Source organism: Mastomys coucha, unplaced genomic scaffold (genome assembly GCF_008632895.1).
Source record: "Mastomys coucha isolate ucsf_1 unplaced genomic scaffold, UCSF_Mcou_1 pScaffold1, whole genome shotgun sequence".
Taxonomy (NCBI): Eukaryota; Metazoa; Chordata; class Mammalia; order Rodentia; family Muridae; genus Mastomys; species Mastomys coucha.
Window position 1 is genome coordinate 88,556,259 of NW_022196891.1, and position 24,298 is coordinate 88,580,556.

At 41.9% G+C, this 24,298-nt stretch overlaps 1 protein-coding gene across 1 annotated transcript in view; it reads right to left on the reverse strand.

Moving 5' to 3' along the window:
- Ppp2r5a (protein phosphatase 2 regulatory subunit B'alpha) overlaps positions 1–23,195 on the reverse strand; it is a 40,519-nt gene extending 17,324 nt beyond the window's left edge. Inside the window, exons 1-2 of the mRNA XM_031338998.1 lie at positions 22,183–23,195; positions 1,677–1,873 (exon numbers count right to left, since the gene is read on the reverse strand). Of these exons, the coding sequence (XP_031194858.1) occupies positions 1,677–1,873; positions 22,183–22,363 (378 nt within the window). The 5' untranslated portion in view covers positions 22,364–23,195. The remainder of the gene's footprint in view (positions 1–1,676; positions 1,874–22,182) is intronic.
- Positions 23,196–24,298: the final 1,103 nt, after the last annotated feature.

Consider the following 24,298-nt stretch of genomic DNA (forward strand, 5'->3'; position numbering starts at 1 on the left):
TGACTAGTGGGGGATGACTCTATAGGGGATGAGTTTAATGGGGTGATGACTGTAGTGGGAGGATGACTATAGCTGGGAATGACTGTAGTGGGGAATGGCTATTTGAAGTAAACTACCTGGGGCAGGAAGGTAATATAAGCAATGTACAAGTAAATTTCCAACTATTCTTATAAAGTGGCATCCAGAAAGATTAAACGCCTGTCAGCAACACTGCCATAACCCCAAGGAGGCAATTATCTAGAACTTCATCAGTTACAACTCAAAAACATTTTCTCTCTCTTTCTTTTCTTTTGAGACAGGGCTTCTCTATGTATCCCTTGCTGACTGGAACTAGCTCTGTTGAACAGGCTGGCCTCAAACTCAGAGATTCGTCGCCTCTGCCTCCTGAATGCTGGGATTAAAAGCGTTTGCCACCATGCCCAGCTTTCAAAACCAAGTTTAAAGGTAAAACCAGTAATCATGTGATGGGCATCAGCTTCACAAAGAATAAATAACAGAAGTCTCCTAATTGTCACTAGCAAAATGAAAGGCTAGCCTTGTGGTCATCAATAAAATAACCTGTAATAAATGTCCTGAAGTATGTCAAAGGACTAAGTTGATCAGATGGCTGAACTCTTAGAGAAATTAAACAAAAACAAAGAAAAACATCTTTTCATTTGCGTAAAGAGATTAAATCCCAGAACATATAGAGAATTATAGAATAATCTGAGTCAAATATTTGAGTATTTTCGGTTAAAAAAGAATATTTCCCATCAAAATTCCTCAATAAAAACCACTGGAAATCAGTTAACAGAAGGCAATAACCTTTAGTCTTGAAATTTTAATAATAAAATAAAAATAGGAAGTTCATCAGTATTTAATATTTACATTCCCCTTTACTATCTGTATGAGTTTAGAAAGCTAATTTTATTTGGTTAATGTTCTCTCTAAAGCTAAAATAAATAAGATTTCTCTGAAGCCAGTACTAGCTTAACTCCCTAACCACTGCCTACACACGTGTCTCATTTCCTCTGCTTCCTTACAATTCCCAGTGACTACTTGCTCACACATTATGATCTGTATGAACTTGAGTTTATATTGTTGGTTATTTTTAAGATTTTAGTTTTAGTTACATGTTTGTGTCTGTGTGTAGATGTGCACCTAAGTGTAGGTGCCAGAGGTATCCTCCTGGAGCTGAGCTATATCCAGGCAGAGGTATCCTCTTGGAGCTGAGCTATATCCAGGCAGAGGTATCCTCCTGTAGCTGAGCTATATACAGGCAGAGAGCTGCAGGTTGGGAACTGAATTCCAATAGTCCTATACAAGAACAGTATGCTTGAGCCTACATCGTGTCCTAAATTTAAGGTCTATAATATCCAAAAAGGTATCCATGAGCCACAATACCTACCAATTTCTCAAACTCCTATAATCAATGACCATATCAATGAAACAGATAATCTTTCAAATGGGCTTTTTTGAGCCAGAATCTCACGATGTCACGGTAGGCCAGGCTGACCTACAATTCACAGAGATCCACTACCTCTGTCTCTGAAGTGCTTGGATTAAAGGTGTGTGTTGCCATGCCTGGCCCCAGGGGATGATTTTAAGAACATTCTTTTGGGCATGTTAGTTACTGTACATACACCTCAGATCTTTGAACTTCCATTAATCTGAGGACTAGAAATCTAGAGGCTTACCATTTTTACTATATCAGAATACGCTGATTCAACAATTACACCACGATTAGTTGAAACATACTCAACCAGTTCATTCAGTGTTGCTCTTTTAATTTCTTTGCTCTTCAAGTCTGAAACAGAGTCCATGAAATCAAACAGTACACAGCACTGTTGTAGCTTCTGGCAGAAAAGCTCTTGCTGTTCATTTGAAGTGGCATCTATAAATAGAAAGAGAAAAACTCTGAATAAACCAACTTGAATGTTACTTTGTGCTTTTTAAACATAATTTTGTAGACACTATTTGCATGTATACAGTCCTCTAAGTGATTGAGTGGTAAATCCAGGCAGCTGTAATCCTTTCACACAGGGATTTACACTGGACTATTCTTGCTGTCTACAATCAATCATCAGATATTACTGATTCTAACATATCTTTCTTGTGATCACCTCAATTATTTTAGATGCTTATCATCCCTTATCTACATTTTTCAGTCACAACAGCTAATTATTCATAACTAATTATTCATTTTTATTATGTAAGCTACTTAAAAAGTTAAGACTTTCCTAAAAAAAAAAAAATCAATACTACTATACTCAATAAGATCACCAATAATTTAGAAAATGAAGCCTCTGTACTGTATCAGAGTACAGCTGCCTATACTAAAAGTCACCTTTCAACACAAGCAAGCATGCCTCTCCATCCTGGTGAAACACAGTGCTTGGGGCTCCTGAAGAGCACAGGCTGCTCCTGAGGCCAGAATGCCCATGTCCCCAACATAATCTGGGAGACTCTACTCACTGGTTCCATTTTGGCCTAAGTCCTTAATCAAGGATTTTCCTAGTAGATGAAACTAAACTGGTTGGTAAATCCACCTTTACCCTAAGTATTTTAGGTGTGTATCTCTGTTGCAGTATTTCTTGTATCATATGCTAATTATATCTTGTATTTTTAATACTCCTAATCTAGGAGGTCTCCCAAAGCAGGAACCAAGTGTTACCACATTCTGCTTATTGCATCCGTCTTCCCTCTAATTCCTCCCATAGAGCCTGGCACATAAACGACACTTAATAAACATTTGCCTTCTGCTTGTTAATGTATCACAGCTTCTTGTTTTTAGCATTAAAAAATTACATTTAAACTCTGGACTTTCAATCTGTCAATAGGAACCTTCTAGCCCCTCACTGATCTAAGTCTCCTGAACCACTGAGGTTATATTTCTAAGATCAGGTATCTAAAACCTGATACTTAGGCTCATGTATGTAAAAGTATTTCCTCTTCGAAAACCAGTTCCTATTTTATGTAAAGATATGAAAAAGGATCTTCAAAAAGATTAAAATCTCACCGTAGATACCTACAAATGGGTATTTGTACATATGTGTGTGAGTGTACATGTAGGGGATTTTATATGTCCCCATGTATGTGTGTGTGTGCATGTGTGTGAGGATACATGTAGTGGATTTTGTGTTCCCATGAGTAAGTATGGATGCATGTATGCAAGTGAGCCTGGATTTGCCAATTTGTTCAGCTGTCTGGCCAGCAAGCTCCAGGGACCACCTGTCTCCTCATTCTCCTCAGTGTTGGGACTATAGGTGCCTGTCTTCTGTGTGTACTGGAAATTCAACTCAGGTTCTCATGACTCCATGGCCCATCTTGAACCATCTCCCTAGCCCCCCTTTTCTTTTTTATTAAAGCAAAGTATGGATGTATAAAGACCAGCATAATTTACATGCTTCTGGAAGGAATGATTAAAAACTACAAATAAATTTTGAATGTGCTGTAAACAGCCATTTGTGGCCGTGCTACTAAAAGCTTCTAAGACAGTTCTGCACCCACAAATAATCATCTCCTGCTCTGTCCCAGAGCCAGCATGGGTCTCTGCGATAAGAAGCTGAGGGACAGTAAATAACATTTTTATTATTTTTATAATTTTTTTTAATTCTATCACCTTTTATGGAACTACTCTGAAGTGGACATATTTTAACTTTTTTTTTTAAAGGATCATTAAATTTGCAGATAAAGTTGCCTGAGCTCTGGAATGAGACCTCATATACTGCGGAGAGAATGAGGCAGCTCTGACGCACAAAGCTGGCAGTTGGGCCTCCCACCCCTGCTCAGCCCAAACACCAGCAGGTGCTCAGCAGCAGAGCCTGCTCATCTCTACTACGTCAGTGGCATCTGAAGGGCCGTTTTCTTAAATCTTTTGGAGTTTTCTGTTAAACAGTTAATTTCAATTAATAAATGGCATTTCCTAACATTGGGACCAAGTTCATTAGCTTAAAAATACGGGATTTAAGCTAAAACATCTTCGCTTCTTATAAACTCTCTAGCAATGCTAAGCTTTTCAGAATACATGTATTACACACTCAAGTTGATGATGACTATCTCACTAAGAACCCTTTGTAACTTGTAGAGAAAATCCTCATAGTTCTTGCAGTTACTCATTTATTTTAAAAAAAATCTATATCCTTCAAATATAGCTTTTATCTTTACTCAAGTAGATGGTACCTCTGTCTCCATCTTAGTCTTTTGTATGTTACTGTATCACATCTTAATCTTCTGTGTATGTTACTGAGGACTGAGCACATGGATTCACACATGCTAAACCAGTGCTCTACCTCTAAGCCCTGTCCCAGTCCTTGCACTGCATCCTTACTATTACTATAATTAGATTCCATTATAATGATGGTTTGAGGATAATAGGTGCCATCTTTAGAAGCTGACTCAGTTCTAACAGAGTCTTAAGATATTTCTGAGCATTTTTCTCTCTGATGCTGGAATGAACACAAATTCATGCTTACCCACTTGCACATGTGATCACCATCCATAACCAAGTCCTGCTCTCTCTCCCCTCTCTCCCAGGTCCACACATGACACCGATTTTCTTCTTATCTGTAAGGCCACCTCTCTCACTCAATGCTTTAGTTAGAAGTGGCTCACTCTTAATCCCTGGAGGCTGGGGTAGGAGAATTTCTAAGACTTAAAGGCTAGCCTCTATTTAACTATTATAATGCTATTTATCTATTTCAAGCAGTGTTCTGGTTTGAAAATACAATGGTTCCCACAAGCCCCTGAGGTGAACCCTTGGTTCCCAGCTGGTTGGTGGCACTTTGGTGTAATGGAAACTTCAGAAGGTGGGCCTAACTGGAGGAAATAGGTTCAGGGGGCGTGCCTCTGAAAATTATAACAGGTTCCTGTCCGCCATGAGGTGAAGGAGGTCCCCTCCGCCACACACTCCTGTTCTGCTCAAGAGCAGCGGGGAAACTAACACATTGATGGATATTAACTTCTTCAAAACAGTAATGAATCCTGAGTATTTAAAATGCCTGAGTCTGAACCAGTCCCACAGGCTAATGTGGTCCACTGCTGGTGCTGCTCTTTCTGGGCCCGTGGAACCTTTGCAGCATGGGGTCGAGATGGCAGAGACAGGTGAGTAGGGGTGGGCTTGTGGAAGCTATTCCACTTCAGGCTCTGACTTGTATTGCCACTTCCTGCCTGTCCTGATACAAGCAAGCATCTGGAGCCACATGTTCCCATTGTACGGCCTTCCAGGCTGGGACAGACTTCAACTCTCTCCAAACATGAGCTACAGCAAACATTTTCTCTCTTAAACTTTTTCTTTTTGACACAGTGATAAGGAAGGTTCAGTAATACGCTAGTGACTCCACTTAAATGATACAGCGAAGCCAATCCTACACACACCTGTAGCAGTGTTTGATCTCCCCCAAGTATTTGCCAAAGAGCGATTCAGAACTATTAGATGTAAAGCACAGCCAACAATTTCAATGGCTTAAGGTTTTTATACTGCCTAGGGAAGAATCTTATATGACCTGTAATACCAAATTGTACTCATCCACAGAGTACTAAGGCTACTTTAAAGGACTCCCCTAGAAACCATCACTAAATCACCAATAAGAAAGTGCTGCACGATATTATGAACAGTACAAGAGAAACTGCACAATCGAGGAACGATCTATAAAAGAAACACATGTGCTGTGCCTTTGAGAAATACGTAATTAATTTAAACTTGGCTGGGATATGAGTTTTTAAAATGCATGTAACTTTTCCATCTTATTATGATTAAAATTTGATTTCACTAAAGACTTTACCACTGTTAAAAATAAAAATCCCTGTGACAAGCAGGCGAGACTAAGACAGTTCTGGAGAAATGAGGCGCTTCCCCTCTGGAGATCACACCTTCAAAAGCTCTCCCAAAGCCCTGTTGGTGTTTCCTAAACGCTTCAGCGTTCCCCCCTAAATACCCATCTTGAGATGTACCTAGCTCACACTTTAAAAGACACTGCTGTAGAGTACTGGTTTTCAAAGTATGGCTTGAAACCAACCGGACAGTAGTATCATTCTGATGGGTCACAACTGGAGTTACGCAAACAAAGCAATCAGAGGGCGTGTGACAGTATTATTTCACTGCACTGCATTTGGGTCCTCAGTTGGAAAGCAAGATGTGCTTCATACGACAGACAGTCTGTGGCTTAAAAGTTTGAGAGATACCATTTCACATGATGTAAAATGCTACATGGAGATGGGGAACAGAAGAGGTGCACCCCCCAAATAAAAGATCCCATATTAGGCAGGCCCAAGATGATATAGTAAACTGGTAATGAAGCTGAGATTCCAACCACCTGGAATGCAGAGAACGATGCTATCCATGGAGCATCCGACACTTCTTTAAAACAGTGGTTCTCAGGCTGGAGAGATGGCTCAGCAGTTAAGAGCACTGACTGCTCTTCCAGAGGTCCTGGGTTCAAATCCCAGCACCCACATGGTGGCTCACAACCATCTATAATGAGGTCTGACGCCCTCTTCCCGTGTGTCTGAAGACAGCTACAGTGTACTTACTTACATACAATAATAAACAAATCTTTGGGCCGGAGTGAGCAGAGGTCCTGAGTTCAATTCCCAGAAACCACATGATGACTCATAACCATAAGCTACAGTGTACTTATATACATAAAATAAATAAATCTTAAAAAAAAAAAAACAGTGGTTCTCAACTTGTGGGTCTCAACCCCTTTGGGGGTCAAATGACCCTTTCATAGGGGTCACCTAAGACCACAGGAAAACAGATAATGATTCATAACAATAGCAAAATTATAGTTATGGGGGAAACTGGGAAAGGAGAAACCATATGACATGTAAATAAAGAAAATAACTAATAAAAAAAAGGAAAGAAAAAGTCAAACAAACAAACAAACAAATTACAGTTATGAAGTACCAACAATAATAACTGTATGGGGCTGGAGTGATAGCTCGATGGTTAAGAGCACTGACTAGTCTTCCAGAGGTCCTGAGTTCAACTCCCAGCAACCACATGGTGCCTCACAACCACCTGTAATGGAATCTGATGCCCTCTTCTGGTGTGTCTGAAGACAGCTACAATGTACTTATAAATAAATCTTTAAAAAATAATAATTTTACGGTTGGTAGTCTCCACAACATGAGGAACTGTATCAAAAGGTAGCATGAAGAAGGCTGAGAGTCACTGCTCTAGACAAATAAAAAACCAAGAACGGCCAAGACAGTGTCCTCTTCTACTTTCATGTCACATGTATCTGACATGTTTCCATTACCGTCATTTTACCCCACCCTTAAGATTTCTCTTCCCTTCAAGATCTCTTCTAGTTTCATGACCTTTTCTCTTCCCCCGGCCCCCAAATCTGGGCTGTGCATAAGTGGAAAACATGTGGTTATTGACTTTCTGGCACTGGATATTTCGCTAATGGTTTCCAGTCTTTCTTTTTTCTGCACATACCACAGCTTCACTTCCTCTTTATAGCTATTTGATGGCTAATCTTGATTGTCAATATTAATTGAATCAATTAAATCCCAAGCAACTGGAGACACCTATGAGAGACTTTTCTTGACTGGTTCATCTGAGGTCAAAAGACTGTCCTAATTCTGGGCCACAGCTTCTGGTTGTATACCACAAAAAAGTACATGGAAGAAGGAGGTGTTTGCTTTTTGCCTGTTTGCCCTCACCCTAGCTGGCAAGTTCATCTATCCTGTTGCAGAGGCATTACATACATACATACATACATACATACACACACACACACACACACACACACACACACACACACACACATACATACAAACAATTTACTTCTTCAGGCCTCCAACACTGACTAGAAGTCAGCCTTGTGGATTCAACTGCCAGATCCTTGGCCTTTCCTTCAGGAAACGACCACTGTTGGACTAGGTGGGCACAGCCTGTAAGCCACTCTGATAATTTCCCTCTTACTACAGATTCATTCTATCAATTCTGTTCCTCTAGAGGACCCTAACACAAGGTGAATAAAATTCTACTGTATCCATGTACTACGTTCTTTGTTTGATAGACATCTAGGCTGGCTTCATTTTTTGGCTATTGTGGATTGTGTAGCAGCAATAAACACGGGTGTGTAAGTGATCTCTGTAACATGCTGAGTTAAGAGTCCTTTGGTTATATACCAAGAGTGGGTTAGCTGGGTTATAGTTAGCTCTACTTTTAGTTATTTGAGAGATCTCCACACGGATGCAGAAGTGTGCCTTCCACCAGCAGTGACTAAGGCCCCCTTCCCAAAACCTTGCTAGCATTTGCTACCATTTGCTTTCTTGACAGCCACCCTGGCAGGGATGAGATGGGCTCTCAAAACAGTTTTAATTTGCATTTTCCTGATGGTTAAGGATACAGAGCACTTTTTAAAAAAATACTATTGGCCATTTTATTTGTTTTATTGAGAACTATTTGGCCACTAGTCCATTTATTAACTGGATGATTCTGTGTGTTTAATATCTGCAGCTCTCTTTACATATCTGGACAAATCTCCAGTCTGATGAGTAGATGACCAAGATTTATTTCTCCCCACTCAGTAAGCTGCCTCTGCAATTGTCTCCTTTGCTGTACAGAAGCTTAATTTCGTGTAATTCCAACTATGCCAATTCCCAGAACTATTTCCCGGGCTCTTGGAATCCTTGCCTATGACAGATCTATCAGAAGGGCTTTACTTCTAGTAGTATCAAAGTCAAGTCTTACTAACTGAAGGCCTCTGATCCATCTCAGTTGATTACAGTGCAATGTGTAGATATGGACTAGGTCCCATTCTTCTATATGCAGAATCAGTTTTTCTAGCTCTGAAGAAGGCAGTCTTTTCTTCAATCTCTATTCTTTATATCTTTGTCAAGAACCAAAGTTAGTCATGGTTTACATTAGAACATGGGCAAAAGGTCAAGAAATGATTGTTAATCAAAAAACAATAACAAAACAAACAAAAAAATAGGCTTATATCCCTGGCATGAATCTTACATGGTCAATATACATTATTTCTACTCATATATTTTAGACTTCAATCTGCCAATATTTTACTAAAGATTTTTGAGTTTATGTTCCATAAGAGATATTGTTCTGCAATTTTATTTTCTAGTAATGTTCTTTCTTAATTCAGACTCAACCAAACAAACACATACCTACTGAAAGTTTTGTTTCTTCTTGTGTCAGTTTTAGAAAGCTATTTACTTCAAGGAATTTTCCCATATCCTCTTGAGATTTCAAGTGCAAGTGTATAACTTTGTATCTGGAAGCTATGATATCCTAGATAAAATGTACTAATTATTGCTATAAACAAGTTAAAACTGTAGTCAAGTCAAAGGTAAGAATTCCTCAGATCTACCTGCTTCCTCAAAGTTCAGTTTAAAATAACCATTTAGTCAAGTATGGTGGTACATGCCTGTAATTCCAGCATTTGAGAGGCAGAGCAGGAAAATCACCAAAAGTTCAAGGCTAGCCTTGTCTACATATAGTCTACATAGATATTCACCATGGGCAGGGCTACATAGAAAGACTCCTTTTCTAAATATATAAATACAGTTTCAAGATAAATAATAAAACATCATTCAAAGACTCTATGAATCAACCCAAGGGCCAACAGCCAATGAGGAAACACCCATCTAAGAATGTCTATGAAAATTCAGCAAACAGCCAATGAGGAAACACCATCTAAGAATGTCTATGAAAACTCAGGGCACTAAATAGCCCAGTGGAAAAACACTCAACGAAATATGAACAAGGCCTTGAGTTTGAGCCCCATGCCACAAATAATTTATGAAAACTTAGTAAGCATAATCTAAATGAAGAGCAACCCCTTTCCCTTTGCCCAGCTAGGCAGTAACTGTGTTCAAAAAACCAGAGGCTCCCTCTACTTGAATCTTCCTGACAGCCTTCGTAGGGTACCAATAGACACTGGTACATCTATCCTGCTGGAGCAGCTCAATTCTAACCAAGTGCGGTAGACAGATGAGGGTTCCCTTCTTGCTCCATTCATACTAGAGGCTATAGTTTTAGGCAGCACCATTAAGAGTATGGCCCCAATCACCCTACCCCTGGCATTGTATGAAAGCTAAAAAGACCTTAGGCGACTATCCCTTGCATAAAGCTAGCTCTTCTTTCCCAAAGAAACTTTTAGTTTACAAGTGCTCTCAAAACAGATGGGCTCTCAAAACAGTTTTAACTTGCATTTTCCTGATGGCTAAGGATACAGAGCACTTCTTAAAAAACTACTATTGGCCATTTTATTTGTTCTATTGGAAAGGGAGCACTGACCGTGACTAGCCTATCCTAAGACTTTCCTCTTTCTCACCATCTTCACTAAAGCCAATGTGAGAAGCCCAAGCACAATCAAGTGTTTCAACTTCTTCATTTGTTACTGCAGTGTTTAATAACAGATATTTAAAAGGGCGGGCATAATTTGTAATAAGATAATTTTATAAACCATATCCCCAGTTATTGCTGCCCGGTTATTTATCTGAAATCTAAAGTAACATCTCATATAGAATTCATGCTACAAATAATAGAACAAGCACAGTATCATAGCAACCCAGCACCACCACTCAGTGGCATGCCGAGGATGTGGTCCAGAATTCTAATTTAAGAGACTGACACAGGATATAGGACATGTAGCTTTTTGGCAATACCCAAGAATGTTATAACTGAGAGCCTAAACTAGTTTTTATCTAAAACTAAACATCAGGCTATAGTAAGGAAGCAAGGGGATTATTTATTTATTAACAAATGACTCGGCACTATAACTATGACTTAGTTAAGAGTCTGTGATTTTGTTACAACTGAAAACTGAGAAGAAAATACAGACAGTACACGTGAGGAAATGTCAACAGGCACACGATCAGTCTGATGTCTTAATATATAAGTGTGTATTAAGGAAAACCACTGGGGTACTGCCTAAACTTAACAACAGCTTTAACTACCATTCAAATATAGCTGTATCCATAACTATTATATAGAAGGATTAGAGGATACTGGTTAGTTCTTATTCCAAAATATACCTTATAGCTACTATGTGCCCATAAACTCAGTACTTTGATGGCCTAGGCAGGAGAACTGAGAGCTCCAGGCTACCCTGGGCTATATAATCCAGTCAAGAGGGGAAGAAAGGAGGAGGGGAGAGGCAGAGAAAGAAGGAAGGAGAGGAGGGAAGCTAATTACAGAGTAGCTTTTGAATTTCCAATATCACGTCTGATAAAGCAGTGAGAACAGGGAACACGGATGGGTTACTAGATATGCTATGCTAATGGGAAACTTGTGTCATCTCCTTAATCTCATTTGAATATGGAACCTGCTGTTCATTAAACAAGAGTCTGTGATACTTTTAAGGGACCAGAAATGTTAAACAGATCTTCACACACCAAGTGGAAGGCTAAGGAAACTATGGCTCTCACTTTAATGGCTGTGAGGGAATCCATCTCGTGTTAATGCCTACACGACCCTAAAGAAACGCCTGCCACTTACTGAGAACGTTACCTTCTTCAACAGGTGCTCAAGTCAATGGCAGGAACGCAGCTCTACACCTGCTTCAGTTCCTCCACCATCACTGTCAGAGGGCTTGGGAGTGGCAACCTTAGGGTATTTAATCAATTTTCTGGGGTAATGATGGATTTAGTTGGATTTTCTAATAGATCTATGTATAAACTCCTAAAACAGGACTCTTAGAAATTCTACCCACAGTAGTGCCTGCTTCTCATTCAATCTTTAGCACTACAAAAATAAAAATATAAAAATAAAAATAAAAGCTATTTCTGAGCCAGAGAGAGGTTAGCATGTAAAGATACCTGCCAGCCGGAAAACCTGCATCAAATCCCCAGAACCTGTGTAGAAGGGCCAACTCTTAAAAGTTGCCCTTTGACCTCCAAATGTGTGCCAAGGCATGTCTATGTGAGTACTGCACAGGCATAGAAACACATATACCAATAAATAAAAAATTTTTTAAAAGAAAACTTACTTTTGGTGTGTGAAATTTATTTATTTTTTTAACATTTACTTATTTTAGACTGAGTATGTGCTCTCAGGGAAGGGGGTAGAAGTGGGAACCAGAAGACAGCTACAAACACAGGGCTTGGCATCAATCACTTGCCTGAACCATCTCAACAACCTTAGCATGTGGAATTTATAACCAACGTTTCAAACGATCCAATTCACTACTCCTAGAAATAAATAATTTATCCAGGATTATTTCAAAATTGCGATTTTTCCTTCAGAAAAGTCATGCTGTTTATTATAGTCTATAAAGTTAAAGCATGAGGTGAACAGGCTAACCCACTCTTACACTGGTCTCACTGACAGCAAAGTATGAGAGGTGTGCTATATGAAAGGGGAGTTTTGTTTTTAACAGTCTATGAGCTCTTTTTAAAAAAAAAAAGCCACATAAAGAAACAAGGTAGTTAAGAATGGTCTTTCTCACCGTATATTCTTTCATAAAAGAGTTTATTTCAGAAAACAGTGAAACTGAGACTCATTTATGACTCACACCAAGTATTACATCCTAAAATAGTCATTCCTGCTCTAGAACTAAAAACAAGTGTCCAAGCGTGCGCAGGGTCATCCAGATGATCACAGAAATGCCAGGTGTCAGTCACACCCAGCGCCAACGCCACGCCTGGCTGCCCACAGCTGGAGCACAGGGAAAGCTCAGGTATGTTCCCCTCGCCTACTGGATGACCAGGCTCTCCCAGGAAGGAGAGAGGGCCTCAGACTAACCTAGACGCACATCCTCATCACATCGGTTACTCCAACTGTGCTTATATTCAAGTTAAGACGTGTTCACTAACTGCAGCCACGTATGCACCTGGAATACTACCAGTTCCATCACCTCTAGAAACTGAAAACCAGCTAAGTGTTTGATGAACTTTCCTAATCAAGTTCGTGTGCAAGTCCACTTTATCTCCTGCTTTCAAACTGGGGGGGACCCAGTGCGAGAAAACTCTTATATCCTATACACAGCATCTCTAAAAGACAGGTAAAGCTTCAGGTTTTTGACAATATGGAGCAACACATTCAAGCTACCACTTACAGTGACCGAGTGATGGGTGACTCCAATTACAAATCTAGCTGTGTTGCAAATGTGCATTAACAATCATCTTAGTATCAGGACTCATTCATAAGGCAAATGTTCTCTATTATTTTTAAAACAAATGTTAGGTTATTTAAAGGCAGTGAAAACCGTGGAAATGTTCAGTAATGGCAATGCAATACCACTTGCCATTAAGAATGAGCTTTCCCACCGTATATTCCTTTTTAAAAGAGTTTATTTTAGAAAACAATGAAACTGAGACTCATTTATGACTCACACCAAGTAGTAAATGGCAATGCCACTTGTCCAGCAGCTTTCTTGGAAAGCTCTCAACCACAAGTCCTTCTCTTGAACAGACAGAAAAGAAGGTGATCAACTTTACTTTAATGCAGTCAACATAAATATTCAGTTTAATACTGCAGAGAAAGAATTAGCGGCCATCTGAAAAGATCAAACTGTAAGTGAGCACCGAAGAATACAATCTAACCTAGGGTTTGGTTTCTTTATCTATGAAATGCTAAAAATGTTGGACTACCTAAGCATTATTCAGTTTGTGGTTTGAATGAGAACAGCCTCTTTCGCTCACGTGTTGGATATCTGGTCCCTTGCCAGTGGAACCATCTGAGAAGGATTGGGAGGTATGGACTTGTTGAAGGACTATGTCACTAGGGTGGGTTGGCCTTTGAGTTTCAAAGCCCACGCTATTCACTCAAGCACTTCTTCCAGAACATCATCCCACTATAAACAAACCAAGGATGCCCTGGACTATGCACACACAGATCATCAGTGGCCAGCAAATCCAACTATAATTCACTGGCTGCATTTCTACAATTTCCACGGAACCTTTACCCTACAGGTATCTTGCTCAAGTCTATAAAGCCTCTGAAATATCCTTAAAAACCAACGATGCCAGCAGGAAGACTGCTAAGAGCACACAGGCTGCTCTGCTCTACCTACCCAGCTATTAAGACTAGCTTGCCTTGATGCCTTGGGCCCATGCACAGCCCTCTTGTCTCGAGATGTTGGTATGCTCTGGCCTCTGCTCATTCTACAGATTTCCACTGAGCAGCTGCTTCCGCTTCCATTGCTACAAATGCCACTGACAAGCTGAAAACTCCCAAACGACGACCATATGCACATGTATTCAGCTTTAGGCCCAATTAACCTTCTAACCAGTCAGCCCCACTTCAGTTTTCCATAGGTACTTCAACTTATCCCACAAAAGAATGATTACTTTTTAAAGCCTAGTATGGGGGCTCATACCTGTAACTTCATCACTTGCTAGGCTGAGGCACATCACCATGAGTTTAAGGCCAGCCTACACTACAGTATGACCCTATCTTGAAAGAAAGAAACAATGAATGAACGGATGGAAGCAAACGTGTGTGCGTGCATGCACGCGCGCGCACACACAAACACACACACACACACACACACACACACACACACACACACACGTGCATGCGCGCGAGCGCAAGACCAACAGAAATGTTACTTTTCCTCAAATCTGATTTGATTTCAACAAGCTGTTTTTGCTGGGTGAGGTGGTGCACACTTGTACTAAGTAAGGTGAGATTGTTGAGTCTGAGGTTACCCTGGGCTACCTATTGACAAACTGCTACTCTGTATCTAGTTGCTCAAGAAAGCAGTATCATTCTTGTTTTTTTCCTCTTGCTCCAGCCCTGCTCGCTCCGGGCATCAGATCTCATTTTAGATGGTTGTGAGCCACATGTGGTTGCTGGGAATTGAACTCAGGACCTCTGGAAGAGCAGTCAGTGCTCTTAACCACTGAGCCATCTCAGCAGTCCAAGCAGTATCATTCTTGACTTCCTTTCACCAAATCCTCTGTCTGAGATTCCCCCACCCCATCTCCACTTAAGAAGATGTCCTGCATTTCTCATGACAGTCAGGTATAAAGGCAGTGTGATGCCTGTACCCATCAAGCAAAACCAAGGTCCTAACCGCTGCTCCAGTGTCTTCTCTAATCACACAATGCTGGCAATCTCCAAACATGCTGTGCTCAGCTGCATGTCTGCACGTACTATCAGATGGGTAGGTCTTAGACCCCCATCTATCTTTGCCTAACCACCACTTTCTAGCTTGTAGGTCTCAGTTGATCTCTTTCTTCAGGACGTTTTCTTTTTCCATAACAAAATTAGGTTGTGTCTCCCTCACACTTCCTGGCATCATCAAACGCAGCCAACTCCTCCCTCTTTTTAGACTCTCTGATGAAATGGCTAGAATGCTATTTATTTAGAGTAAGAGTGAAATCAGTTCCCAAAGGAGACTCAAGAGAATGACTTTGGAGGCCTCTTGTTCAGAACTGGGGGGTTCAACTGGGGAGGGGAGTTAGCTTAGCTATTCCAGGGAAGTGTGATCCCAAGAACTCCCTTGCATTCACTGTCCAAGTCAGAAATAGGTTCTCTTAGATCATGTAAACCTACCATAGTCAGCAAACTACAACTGACAGGCATGACCAAATAAAACCTAGTAAGTTCTTCACAGATGTGAATCAAAATAAGGTTTCTAAAACTTTTCATTCCTCACTCAAAAAGCTCATGGAAACAAATTCCTTCACCAAAGAGTTAAAAAAAGATATACATAAAAAAGTCTTGAAACTGCTTATTATTCAATTATCCTGCTCAGACAAGTAGAGTCTATTTTACATAAACCCAGCCTGTCATGTCAAACTTTCAGGAATTAGGTTTTCTTGTCATGCAATAATGCACTAAAAGTAATTATAGATTTTAGATCCATTTCTTTTATTTTCTTCAAAGACATCCTCATAAATTAAGACTGTACCTCAAATTTGGAGATTAATTTAAACAAGCAGGGCAAAGTCATGCAGGCCTGTAATCCCATCACATGGGAGGAAAGAGGATCATGAGTTCAAGGCCAGTCTGGGCTACACAGCAGTGAGTCAGTGGTCAGTCCGAAATACACCGTGAGACCTTACCACAAAAAATTGAAGAGAAAAAAATGTAAATTATAGATACAAACTACTTCAGCTTATCAAATTTTAAAGGCTAAAGCTTGTATCTGAGTCAACCCTAACTCAGTTTTCCACACAACTGCTTTCCTAGAACAATCAGTGTTGGGTAACACTATGTCAGATGCAAGGCCAGGTACCTTTGCTTTAACCCAGCATCTACTGTGCTCACTTCGGCAACACACATACTTTAGACAAAGATAGAGCCTTACTTACTCTTTATTATTATCAAAGTACTAAGAAATCAGAATTCATTTACTTAGCTTAACTGTCTTAGGCATAAATATATTAAAACACAAAGAAAACAAGGAATGGATCTCATAGTCAATACTGAACATTCTGGGGAAGGCACTATCAGTGCAGGAAGGTAGGTGACTAAAAGACAACCAAGGGCTGGAGAGATGGCTCGGCGGGTAAGAGCACCGACTGCTCTTCCAGAGGTCCTGAGTTCAAATCCCAGCAACCACATAGTGGTTCACAACCATCTGTAATGGGATCTGATGCCCTCTTCTGGTGTGTCTGAAGATAGCTACAATGTACTTTATATAAAAAATGAATAAAAGACAATCAAGGGGGATTTTATCAAAATAGCGACTGTGTCTACATGACATTTATTAGCCTGTCCTTGGTACTATATGTTTTGAAAAAAAAGATGACATCTACTTTTGCAAAATAAAATTTTACCATCTCATTCTGTACAGCAAACGACTACACATCAACTGAACATTCACCCATAACTAATCGACAGATGCTAGTATTACCCAGAGTGCTTAGCAGAAAGGCCAAAGACACACCAGGAAGATGGACTAAGAGCGGCTCTGGAGCCTCACTGCCACCATTCACAAAAAGCCATGGTCAAGATCCATGGAAAACTCTCTGGAATAAAATACTTGATTAAAAAATAAATCTAAGACAGGACCCAGAGCAGGTAAATTCAACAGTTCACTTCCCCATTAGTTTTTTTTTGTTTGTTTGTTTTGTTTTTTTAAAGATAACTCCATTATGCAGTCTTGGTTGGCCTGGAATCTGCTATGTAAACCAGGACGGCCTCATCCTTAGAGATCTGCTTGACTCCAGCGGCAGATCAAAGAGTGTGCGCCACCAGTGCATTTTACTTAATATACCCAGTAAAAATATTAGGCTAAGATCTCCAAGAAAGACATCAGATAGAAAGAAGATAGTCACCTAACTTCCTGCCAAAGCGGCTGCCATCAACAGTGACCCCGAAAAATGAGATTAAAGCTAAGCTATCCTCTATCATGTTCCCAAGTGATGCCCACTCAATCTCTGCTCAAAACAACAACGAACAAGCAAGCACCTGATCACCTGGCACGGAGGACAATAGCTGGGCCCTCCCTCACTCAGATATAAAACAAGACCTAACAGAGTCTTGTCATATGAAAACTCAGAACAGTGCTGACGAGCCAGCCATAGGGGGCAGCAGAGTTCAGAGAGTGAACTGTAAATACCAGAGGGTGAAGTGAGGGCAGGGAAAGCTAGTGGGCTGAGAGGAAGGAACCATGAGTATCAGAGAGAAAGACAAAACTTCAATTAATGAATTAATCCAGCAGATGCCTAACACTGTATTTGTGATGCTCGGCCCTCACTCCTAATTGCACATGAGGATCACCCTGGTAGTTTTAAACTATAAACATGCCTAGATTCCACCTTAGACCACTTAGCAGACTCTGAGGGATGTAGGCCTGGTGTGGATATATTTTTTCAAAGCTTTCCAAGGCCCTAAGGAGGACTATACGGTGTATCACAAGTCCTCAACAGCAGACTCTACCCCATTATGCTACAATGTTAAAAGTCAAATCGGGGGAAAAACAAAACAAGGCACAAAAACCTATTATTTCCCAAATGTATTATTTTGTAGCTAAACCTTTGACTCTAAAACTCAAAGGGGCAATAATAACCTAAATACAATCATCACAGCGCCTTTATCAAGGAGAACATTATCCCTACAGGTGGAGAACAGTAAGTTCACAGGGGTTAAACAGCTCGCCCCAAGCGACTGTGAGTCATCACTGAAGCAGGGAGACAATTCAAATCTGCTATTTACAGGACAGCACTCTACTCCAATGGTCTCACCAGTCTGCTAGATATATTTCCCTAGATTATCACTTTACTCAATTAGATGATTCCAAAATTAAATTAAGAAAGATGACCAAAATAAATAAATAAATAAATAAATAAATAAATAAATAAATAAGGCAGGGAAGTGATCGTAAATAGGAAGTCTGAAGATGTTAGCCTTAAAGGAGAAAAGGTTTCTTCATATGAAAACTAGTACTAGATACAATATTTAGCAACTTCTCTAAGTATATTCTTAAAAAGTAAAAAAAAAAAAAAAGTTTTTTAAAAAATTTTATCTTGTAGAAGGGATATGACAGGTTAGAAAACAGTCACAAAATAACTAAAATGTTATAGCCAGTTGAAAGCATTTCTCTTAACTTGTGCAGATGAATTTCACCTTTACCTTATATTTTTCCTATTTACAAAGTGTTGTGTTTGGATAAATAATAACTTGTGAATATCCATGAACTTTAAATGTTAAATGAGTGGAAGTAGTAATGTCCCTCCCCAAATCAAGACAACTAAAAAAACTAATTCTGTCACAATTCACTCAGAAGACCACATACCTCAACAAAACATGAGCATATATTTCCCCCTAATTCTAAGCAGGCTATTGCAAGCTACTTCTGGTCAGCATTAACATCCGGCCTCAGTTCTTCAGAGATCATCAATGGAACTGAATGACTCTCTGGCAAGTTTTTTACCTCATGCTTTTTTTTTTTTTTTTTTTTTTAAATTTGTGTACGGGTGTATGTCTGTGAACCACTTGTGTGCCTGGTGTCCTCACAGGTCAGAGGAGGGCTTTGGATCCCCTGGAACTGTTGTTATAGATGGGTGCTGGGCTCAGAACCTAGGTACCTGGAAGAGCCAGTGCTCTTAACCAGTGAGCCATCTTTCCAGCCACTCTCTATCTCAAGAAGAGTTCAATCTCAAAATCAGTTTCTATTCCTTGCTGCTTACTAAGAGAAAAATGTGTGTCTGTACAGTCATAATGACTATTGATTCCTTTTCTTGGTAAGAAATTATTATTACAGGCTGGATACATGGACTCCTAGGTTAAAAGTATGTACTACTCCCAGAGGACTGCAATTCAGTTTCCAGCACCTGTTAGAGCTGTTCACAACCACCTGTAAGACCAGCTCCAGGTTACCCATCACCCCTGGCTCTACAGACAACAGTACTCATATGCACATACACATAATTAAAAGTAATATTCCAGGAAAGCTTTATTTAAGTACTATTTATAATTCTTTTAAAAAATATTTTAATCTGCATTTCAAACAAGAGAATGGAAGCTGGCTTTCTTTACTTATTTTCAGGCACTTAAATTATTTCATTTACTCCCTCCAATCCTGGGAGATAGTATTATTCCCACTTTACAGATAAGGAAAATAACTCAGAAAGATCAAAAACTTACTTTCCACCCTGACTACCTCTCCTGGCCAGACTTTCTCAACCACACTACTTTAAGTTTATGTAAAATGAGTTTACAGCAAAACTACTGGCGTTTGACCAGAGTCCCACAGTCAGAAGAAGCATCATTCAGATAATCAGAGGTCTGAAACTAACCTGTTCAAACCTCAAAATAAGATATCTGTAAAAATACACTGAGCCCTATACTGTCAGCTAACAGCATAATAGCATTACTACAGTGGGTTGAAAGGCATATACAAGGATGAACAATACACAGTTTTAGGTTGTTCCGATGTCACAGGCAATACTGTCTTGTTTTGTTTTCAAAGACAATTATCTGAAATAATAAACTGTACATGCATGTAAAGGATCAGCTATTTTATCAAGCCAATCCTTCCAGAAATTTAAACCAAAACAGGCTAAACACACCAAAAGACTACCTATTTTAAATAACAAGTTCCCTAATTGTTCACTATCAAATAACAAATTTGAGGTGGAACAATTAGAACCTACGTGAACGTAAGTTTCAAGACCAGAAACAGTGATTCACATTTACTGATCCTGGTTTTGTTTTCTAGCACCTAGCCCTCAGAGTAACTTCACTGTTTATTTTTAACATTCTCAGCATTAAAATCACACAACCCACTCACCTACAAGATTTTGCAAAAATAAACTGAAAAGGTTGGGTTGTTTTGTTAATCCTTACTCACAGTCTGTGTCTAAGGAAACTTCTTGGCACTTTTCCAGTTTAGATCCATGTGGACAAAGTGTAAAGCAAGCAGGTTGGTTGGTATCTAAAATACTTGAAAGATCTCGGATGCCCACGGATATCTGAATCACTCCACAGTGAGATTGTATTTCAGAGCAGTAAGAAAATTTCTCTCGCATACGAAAGGGTTTTCTGCTGTTGTTGTGTTAAACCCACAACTGAGGGAAAAATACTACCGAAAGATAAAACTCACAACACTGGCCAAAGCACCAAGTAAAACAACTCAAAAAAAAAAAATCACTTTTCAAGCATTTTGACAATTGGATTTAAACCAGTTTTTTTTTCCCTACTGAGGGTTTTATTTTCAAGTAAAAAGTTTTACTTCCTCAATTGAATCTGTATCAGTTTATCATGAATAATAAATACCTTATGAGGAACACTATACACGCAGATGCCTAAAATTAACCTAGGGTTTCAATTTTTTTCTACTACTGACCAAATTCTGTACATGAAAACATTGGCAGTACCTGCTACATCTTCAACCAAAACATCATGTAACTCTGAGTCTGATTACTGATTCTGTGGATTTCTGTCCGTCTTAAAGGCAAAATCTATTACAGAATCATCTCTTGAGACTAACCAGATGTTTAAAATTCAACTATGAGATCAGAGGAACTAAGAAGTAGAACACTAAGAAGAAAACCATGTTAGCAACTTAGACACACAAGAAAAATGCTAGTATTGAGACTTCAAACTAAAAGTAACACGATAAACTAATGAAAAACAGAGGGTAAAATAACTCGTAATTAAATATAAAAGCTTATATCTCTGAGTAACAATTCACTATTCTAACAGGTAGGACAGGGTTATTTCATGGCTATGGCTGCACTCCACTGACTCTGCTCTATCAGTTTGGACAATTCTAGTATGTTAAAGAACAATAAAGCAACAAAAGAGACAGCACACAGCAAACAAACTATTTTCAAAAGTCTGTGCGATTCTACCTGTGGTATCAGAAGCACCCCAAGAGGCAGCTGTGGCGTCTAAAAGGGGTTCCAAGCTGCTGCTGGTCAACTGTTGGTTTGATCTAGGGCTTTCTTTACACTCCTTGCCAAACTAAGTCAGGATTCATAGACTCAAAGACAAATCACAACCAGACTGGCCTTGAACGGGATGCTGGATCTTTGTCAAACGAATTGAAAAATCTGCTGATCATTTATCCATTTTGGCATGAGCCTTTTATTTCTTGGCCTTGTAAATCATTCTCTAGGTTTCTATCAGGTTGCAAGAATTTCTTAAACATCTAGGGACATAATCATCTTTTCCATTAATGACATCTAGCTCATAAAATGCAAAAACGTAAAATTACTAAGTCAAAAGCCAGTAATTCTCAAACAATAAGCAAGAACACCAGTAAACAACTCACGAAAAGCCTCCAAACCGGGTGGGAAAAGTAAGTGAGCCAAAAGGGGGTGCCAAGCACTCCTGCGAGGCATTAGGCACGGATACCAATTTGAATTACTTATAAAACCTCGCAAAGTCCTTGGAAGCACAGTCGCGCGAACCAAGTTCCCGTTCCACTGCAAGGAAAAAAAAAAAAAAAACCAAAACAAAACAACTCTTCCTTCACAACCCCTCCAAAGACAATCGAGGTCTTCTGAGGAGTTAACATTTACGTCCAACGAGACCGTAAGACCTGTCATCTGGTCCTGGTTTTAAGCTAGTTCTATATAGCTACGTCTAAAGGCCAGCTAACTCGGCGGCAGTTTGTTCGGACCCTGGATGCGGCGACTGAGGGGCGAGTAGAGAAAGAGAAGAACTAGCTAAGCTTGGAGAAAGCCCAGGGCTGAGGCTCAGCGAAGTAGGCAGTCGGAGGACTGGACCGGGAAGGGGAGCGCGGGTAACTTGGGGACCCTGAAGTCGCCAAGGGCAGGGCAGGTGGGGCAAGCGCGCAGGTGGGAAGGGGAGCGGCCGAGGGTTACCTTTGAGCTGGGGCAGGGGGTGCAGCTCCGCCTGTCCGCCCTGGCTGCGGAACTGCGACGAGCCCTGAGAGCGCTTCTGCCTCTGCGCCTTGCGCACCGATTTCCGGGTGAAGCCGTCCACTTTCTCCGAGGCCGAGATGGCGGCGCAGGCAACTGGCGCGGGCGGCGACGGCGACGACATCGCGGCGACCCGGGCGCTCGGCGCCTCCCGCGGCGGCTGGCCCGGGCAATCGGCGGGGGACCGGCACGGCGAGCCTGCGCCCCTGCGCCCCGGGCCCCGGGCGCGCCGCCCTCGCGCTTCGCGAGCTGCTCCTCGCCCGACTGCGCCTCACGGCCGCATCCCCGCGCCGCGCGGCCGCCTCCCGGGGCTGGCGGAGGGGAGGGCGGGGGCGCGCGGGCTTGGCCGCACAAGTTGCTGACGCCCGGCGCCGAGGGCGGGCAGGCGGGCGGAGGCGAGCCCGAAGTTTGGACGGCCGGGGCGAGCGCGCGGCTTACGGACGCCGGACGCGCCTCGCGGCCCCTTTGCGCGCCGAGTCCGGACAGGTCTTCAGCGGCTGCCGCCCGCGCCGTCCGCCCGGCCCGGAGCCTCCTCCCGGGGCGCTTCCATCGCGGGTCCGCGCGAGCCGCCGCCGCCGCCGAGCGCTCGTCCTCCCGTCAGCGCCGGCCCCTCATCGCCCGGGGCGGCCACCCGCACCGCGAGCCGTGGAGCGTCGCCCTCGCTCAGCCTCCGGCGCCCACCGGCCGCCCACGGAGCACGCCCGGGAAGCAACTGCTACAACTTGAGCGGGTAGCTGGCACGGGCGAGGGGGCACCCGGGGCGCGTGCGTGCGCGCTCCCGCGGCCCGGGGGAGGTCCTCGCGGGGGGCGGGGGGAGGAGTTTGACTGACAACTTCCGCGGGGTCCCACCAGCTTCCCGAGTCTCCCGAGGGCGCCGGGGCGGGAAAGCATGCCAGTTCCCTCGGCCAATCGTAGGGCTTAGCGGCAGACGGGGTGGGGGCGTGGCCTCCCGGCTGTCTATCAAGAGTCCATAGCTGGGCGGGCGGGAGGGAGGGGCTATGTGACAGACGCGGGCCGCAGCCAATCGCAAGTGAAGGCAGCGAGCGGGGTGCCTCGTGCGTCACAACTGTAAAAGCAAGCTCTAGGGAGGGAGAGAGTGGAGACACCGCGCTCTGGCGCACGCCTGCGCTAGGCTCCAGGCTGGAATTTTTCCCCAGGCAGCGCGCGAAGAGGGAAACCACACAGGGAAAGCAGAGAGAGCCCAAAGAACGCCAAACGTTGCGTCAGTCCAGCGGGGGCGGGGCCGAGGGCGTGTCGGGGCAACGTGATTGACAGGCGAAGGAGCCCCGGAGAGAAATGAGCTCGTCCAATCGGAGCGCGGCACTGGGTTCTTGGGCGGGCCTTCTCCTCTCTGGTCGTCAACCGCGTAATTGGTGGTTGGGGAGTCCATTTGTAGCTCCCGAGGTCTCGGCGCCGCGGTTTCTCTGAGCGCTGATCTCGCGTGGGGTTTGGGCAAGCTCGCCTCTACCACTTCAGAGAACTCTGCAAGTCTACGCCCTCTGAAAAGAAGTTTCGCGTTTCGAACTTAGCCTAAGTTTAACCCCTTCTGCTGACGACGTTCCGTCCTCTGCGGTCAAGTTCAGATTCGCTGATTTGGGGGTTGGGGGGTCTCGTCCTAGGAGATTTCGTCTAAGTTTTATATTTAAAGCCAAGGACTGCTCTTGTTAGCTTTGGGCATCCGTAGGATGCTTCAACAATAAGTGATCCCCTCCCCATAGTGCCCTCTTTGCAATCTCTCCTGCAAATCCCACACCTTTTCCTTTTGACATAAAAACTGAGGTGAAGTAGACTGGCCTAATGCTTGAGGAGGAGCAAAAGTAGAGTTCTAGACCTACACTCAAAACATTTGCTTAACTAAATTATATAACCAACCTGTTGTGTACAACAGAGAAATGCATAAAGTGTGTATACACATTTTTTTCCACTGTAAAGAACCAAATTATAACATTTGTAGGAAAATAGGTCCAACCGGAGATAATCATATTGGGCTGATTAAGCCCATCTCAAAAACATAACTATCTTGTTTCCCTTTGTTTGCGATTCCTAGATTTTACATAGG